Genomic DNA, 5,580 nt, shown 5'->3' with positions numbered 1-5,580 from the left:
GGGGCGGGCTGCCCCGGGTCCGGCCGCGTTTCCCGGCGGGGTGTACGGCCTGCGGAGGCTGGGGGGAGAGCTGCCCGAGCTGGGGCTGCCAGCGCTGTTCGGCTCCGGAGCGATAAACCTCTTGCCCAATTCAGGGAAGGCCATGTGGCATCATTAATAGATCAACGTATTAAGCAGCCACCATCCTTAACAACCGTGTTAATATTTAACCAACTCACTGTCTGTATCCATCGGTAGCATCTTACTCCTGATCTTAAATATTCACTTACTGGTTAGAATTAGATCTGCTGAATATCCACAGCACAGGTGCCCACTGTCCTTCTGGAGCAGGGTTAAAACATGAGCAGGCTAGTTCCTCCTCTGGGGCAGGACAAGGCTCATTGCTGCTTCTCGCTGAGGTAATCCTAAAGCGAGCAAAGCGAAGCGGTGTTCATCCCCTGTGTTAAGGTCCTGCTTTGTAATCATCACCTCATTAAACACTTGTGTGCAGTTCCAGACGCTGCCCAAAGACACCAAGTGCCAACCCATAAACCAGCGTGGAGGTCCTGCAGCATCTCCTCGCTGTTCATGGCCGTGAGAAGCCAAAGCAGCAGGAGCGTGCAAGGACTCATCACACTCACGTTCTCAACAGCCCTGAGACAAAGCGTCTCTGCTTTCGACAAAACAGGTGCAACAGGCACACGGGTGCAATGGTGAGCTTCACTCACGGGCAGCAGCAAACGTGCGGTGAGGTCAAGGGAAAATAGTTGTAGTCTGGGTGTGCTGATTTGCCATGTGTTATTGATTCTCTGACAACGTGAACTTGCACAGCAAGGCAAACCTGGGGAAAGGTGCTGGGTGGTAACTTAACCCTAAACTCCATGTGGGTTTGACACAGGTTGTAGTAATCACTACCTAACAGCTCTGCATACAGAGTTCTTCTCTTTCTGCCCTTTTCTATTCACTGTGATTTTTCACACCATCACATAGTTATAAAATAAACCCTTTTGGAGTACCAATCCTAAGAAGAGCTTTGTTCTGGTGAGATTGAAATGACATTTAAAAATGTTCTTACTACGTATTTTCTTTACTGAGAAGCGTTGAGATGCCCAGGACGATTCAAGCGTACTGAATTTCTTGTTGTGGTCTGCAGGCCACAGCTCTCTTGGCATCAGCAGTACAAAGGACATGAGCCAAAACACAATGGAAAGGAAGTCATGTAAGGCTAAGAGTGTGTCAGACCAGAATTTCCCTTAAATTTATTGGCCTGCTCACAGAGCCAAAAGCCTAGGTCAGGCAGACTGAAAAATGGGTGTGGGATGGGAGGAAGTGTCAGAGAATATAGAAAATTTACATCTGTAGCAGATGCTTAGGGGTCTCCAGCTACCGCACCTTTATTCAGAAGATAGAGCAGGAAGTCCAGTTATTTCTGTAGACTCCGAAGGCCAAAAGGATAATGGGTAATCTTCATCCCCCTGTAGCATTTACAGATAAGAATAAGGACAATAAAAGAAAGTATTAAGATAAGGGGAGTAACTTAAGCCAGCTTAGTTTAAAAAGTCTGCATAATCATTCAAAAGTCATCTGTTAAGAAGTAAAGCAATTTGTTTCTGAGGGCTTAGAATGGAAAATTGCTTTAATACAATGACTTTGTAGAAAATCTGTCAGGCCATCTAAAGCATGATCACTTAATTATAGTTCTCTACTTACTTCCTACTGATTACAATATTTTTATTAGTATTACTTTGTACTCTCTTTTCCAAGTAACCGAAGAGCTGCTGCAAAGGCTGTTTTTAGCCAAGATCTAAATATGGTTTATCAATCCTTATAACTGTAAAATAAAGATAAAAACCATGGACAGTATTTTGATTTTTTGTTCCCAAGTTTTGTTTACCTAATAATCTATTTCTGTACTGAAAAAAACCCTTAAAGATACCATGTCCAACTAAACTAACAGAAAACAGTTTCATGTCTATTGCCCTCTAGTTAACCAAACTGCTGTACAACCATTGCAGCTCCTCTTTGTATTCCTGCCCCATCTGCCACCTGGCATACCTTAGATCTTCACCTAGACACCTAAAAATCCATGGATTTTCCCCAACCATATCCCCTAAAGTGCCCCTCCTCGGTTAACCTCTCTTCTGCCCATGTCCTTTCACTGTCAGCTGTACAACAGACATCAAGCAGTGCAAAAACCATGAAAATCACGATGTGACCGTAGCGTGCAGACTGCTTGAGCCTACACCACTGCATGTGGGAACAGGCTGACTTTACTCCTCATTTCACAGGAGAACTCGGTACCTCTGGATTTTTTAAATGCCTCCCATTGAGTCGATTTGAAACTAGTTAGCAGGTTGAAATGTCAGCAGAAAAGGGATCAGGTAGTCAGTGCCATCTGAGGGACAGTGGTGCTTTAGAGGAAAAAGATATCCCCATTGCCCATCCTTAAATGAGAATAGAGACCTATTTGGTTGATATGTCTCTTTCCCAAATGAAGTTCCTAACAAATCATGAAGATACTGTATAAAAAAAAAAAAAAAAAAAAAAAAAAAAAGCCCACACAGAAAAAGTTTTTGAGACTGCAAACTGTTTGGTTTACGATGAGTGCAAGCAATGAAGGCTTGTCATTCTGGTAGAACATCCTTCCTAATTTGATTTTCATTTATTGTCTTTTATTACAACCCAGACATTGTAGCTCTCATTCAATGAATTGAGTAGCTGATATTCTTTTTAGACCTTTTAAGATTTAACATCTTTCCAATCCAGTTATGTTAGACTTCCGTGCAGGCTTGCTCATACTGTTCTGTGAGTGGTCATACTTGGTGGTTTTTTTTTTTTCTTGTAGCAGTCAAGAGACAAAGGGCCTAATAGTATGTTAATGTGATTTTATAGTAGCTTGTTGTCAGAACAGCTCAGACTGATTGCTGCTCTTTCTGTCACAATACCTGGAGGATATTGAAAAATATGGTATCATAGAGGAGAGTGTTTCCATTTGAGCCTTCTTAGGCTTTTTCTGTATTAAAAGGTTAATACAGTTTTTGGAAAAGCTGTGAGGATTAACTTGAAAAGTTACTGTGAGTATTTGATTGGATGGTCAGTTGTTATTAATACAATTGTTGAGATCATCATTGCTACCAGAAAGTCAGGAATATCTTTTTTTTTTTTTTTCTACATAGAATGCTACCAACAGCTGCTGCAGCAATGTGGAATCTTAAATGCAAAGTGCTGTGGCTTAGTAAAAGTCAAATACAAAATCATTGAATTTAGCTTAGGGATGACTTACAGAAACCAAACTGTGGAGAAAGTGAGTGTAACTATCCAAATAAGAGGTGGAGAAGCTAGTAAACCAATCCAGCTGAACAGCATGCCTCAAGAGCTCTTCTGACTCAAAACTGAATTATTTCATAAATGAAAAGGTGAGATTCTGCTGAAGCTAAAGAACATAGGCTAACAAGCAATGTATAAGTTCAACTTCTGAGATGGAATTTTATGAACAAATCACTGAAGTTGTTAAACATAACAAAAAGAAAGTTTTTTAAAAACAGTAGAAGCAGGAAGCCAGTTTAAAAAAAAAAATACAAATGCAAAAAAGGAATAAATCTGTTTGGCCTCGCATACTAGTTGTAAGCAACAGAACAACTAAGAAAGATCATTTCCTGATCCTTGCTGTTGTGGAGGAGAATGTTGAAATTCACTGCTGTACCTTTTAAAGCTGCTGGTAATCTGGATAACGTATTCAGCATCAGAAAAGTAGATACTGGAGCAAACTGATAAACTGCTTTTTAGTTTAAGTCTGAGAATTGTGAAAGAAAATTGTGCAGTCAAGCTGCTAACAAAATATAAAAAGTGCCTCTAATGGAAGTTGTTAGACTGGATTGTCAGTGGATAATACATCATGTCTTCTTTGTTTTATATGAAACTCCATGCTTTAATTTCTAATATCTCTTTATGGCTTTCATGATGAGACATGACAGGATGTGGGTAATTCTCAGATAGTAAAAAAGTTACATGGGGTGAGTTCTGTGCTGGTCAAGAAAAAAATGCATGGATTTGCCCCCAGCCCCCAATATGAAATAGTTATAAAACACCCAATAGTATCTCACTATATTAAGTAACTTTATAATCTGTTCCAAATTAAACATTAGTATTAGAAATAGAAAAACCTTAATTCCTTGAAGTGGACTGGCTCATTAGGGATCTTGGAAAAAACACCTTATCTTTACCTTCTTAAATGTTCTTTTTTTCCCTTCTTTTTCCATTTTTTGCCTTGACTCAGACACATTTTTGTGGTCTAATATTGTTAAAATGGATACAAATTGCTCCTGAATTACATTGGCCTGAAAATATGACTAGCAATGGCATTATCTATTCAGCTGCAGCTGTACTATCAAGTAAACCTTTGAGAAAAGGTTTTGCATGGGCAAATGAGACAACTGTGAGAATTAAATTCTTAAATGTTGCTTTGAGCTTTTTTCTTTGGCAAAAATACTTTATCAGGTACTAAATAACATTATTAGAGACCGTGTTCTCAATCTGCTACAACAACATATAAAGCTGACACAAACACCTAATAAAACATGATAGGGTACAATAGCTAATTCTTCTGACCATTTTTCAGTAAAACTGCAAATAAAAGTATTACTGTCCCTTCTTTAAATAACATAAAACATCCCACCTTCTGACGAGCATGTGTGAAAGCATTGCTGCTTCGCTCTTAACATTTCTTCTGGTGGTCTGTGTCCTTTGGGAGCAACCTGCAACTTCTTTTGTATGGTTTTCAAGTGTTACTGTTTTCTGCCTTGTGGCGTTATTCTACAGGAAACTACAGAACGGTTAAATCAGGAAGGTTTTGGCTACAAGAGACTAGAAACCAGACCATGATGTATCCACGAGACTTTGGTTGTGGCTGCTCTGATTTCCCACATAGCCTCTGCCAGTGGAGGCTCTCCTTGACTCTATCAAAGATCTGCTGAGGCAAATCTTCCTTGCTTAAGTGAGCTGAGCTTTTCCAGTTTTGGCCACTATTTGGGATTACCAATAGTGACAATTCCGCTCTGGAGAGCCAGTGGTTTGTGAGCTACCTGCTGTGGAGAGCTGGTTCATCCCTATGGTGGCCCTCAGAGCCAGCATGGAGCACCTCATGCCCAGACAAGACAGAAAGCCCTCAGGGAGTTGGCTGAATGTTGACTTTTTGTTACTTGGGCTAGATTACTCACAGGCTGAGATGCTTTTATAATTGGATGAAGGTATAAATTAGATTGAGGGTGGAGGCTGGGCTCCACGCTGGAAACAGGCCTTGTACTGGATGTGTTGTTTTGCTCTGCCCAGGGCCTCGCCCTGCAGAGCCGTGGTGGGTGGCAGAGGATTGCTGCCAGCTGCAGAGCTCCGGGCCGGGCCTGCTCAGCGCTCGGGAGATGCAGCTGGTGCGTCGGGGCAAGACGCCGCCGCCTCCCTCAACCACCCGCCCTGACGGAGAGGTAGTAGCATTTCCCCGCCACTCCTTATATAGCCTCGGGGGAGAAGGCGGGCCGACAGTTGCGATTGGCTCACCCGCCTGCTCCTCTGGCCGCCCCGCACGTGCCGGCACTGTTTACCCCTGTC

The 5,580-nt window shown here is 41.7% G+C and overlaps 2 protein-coding genes across 2 annotated transcripts in view; one reads left to right on the top strand and one right to left on the bottom strand.

Annotated features, from left to right (window-relative positions):
* The window catches only part of DHX30 (DExH-box helicase 30), a 31,721-nt gene extending 31,394 nt beyond the window's left edge, over positions 1-327 (bottom strand). Inside the window, exon 1 of the mRNA XM_026841640.1 lies at positions 270-327. The gene's annotated coding sequence lies outside the window, so the exon portion shown is untranslated. The remainder of the gene's footprint in view (positions 1-269) is intronic.
* A 4,529-nt stretch (positions 328-4,856) lies between these two features.
* Positions 4,857-5,580, top strand: part of LOC113476808 (KAT8 regulatory NSL complex subunit 1-like) — a 33,818-nt gene continuing 33,094 nt past the window's right edge. Inside the window, exon 1 of the mRNA XM_026842758.1 lies at positions 4,857-4,861. Within this exon, the coding sequence (XP_026698559.1) occupies positions 4,857-4,861 (5 nt within the window). The remainder of the gene's footprint in view (positions 4,862-5,580) is intronic.

Source organism: Athene cunicularia (assembly GCF_003259725.1).
Source record: "Athene cunicularia isolate RWA chromosome 2 unlocalized genomic scaffold, athCun1 chr2_part1, whole genome shotgun sequence".
NCBI lineage: Eukaryota > Metazoa > Chordata > Aves > Strigiformes > Strigidae > Athene > Athene cunicularia.
This window is presented reverse-complemented; position numbering and strand designations above follow the sequence as displayed.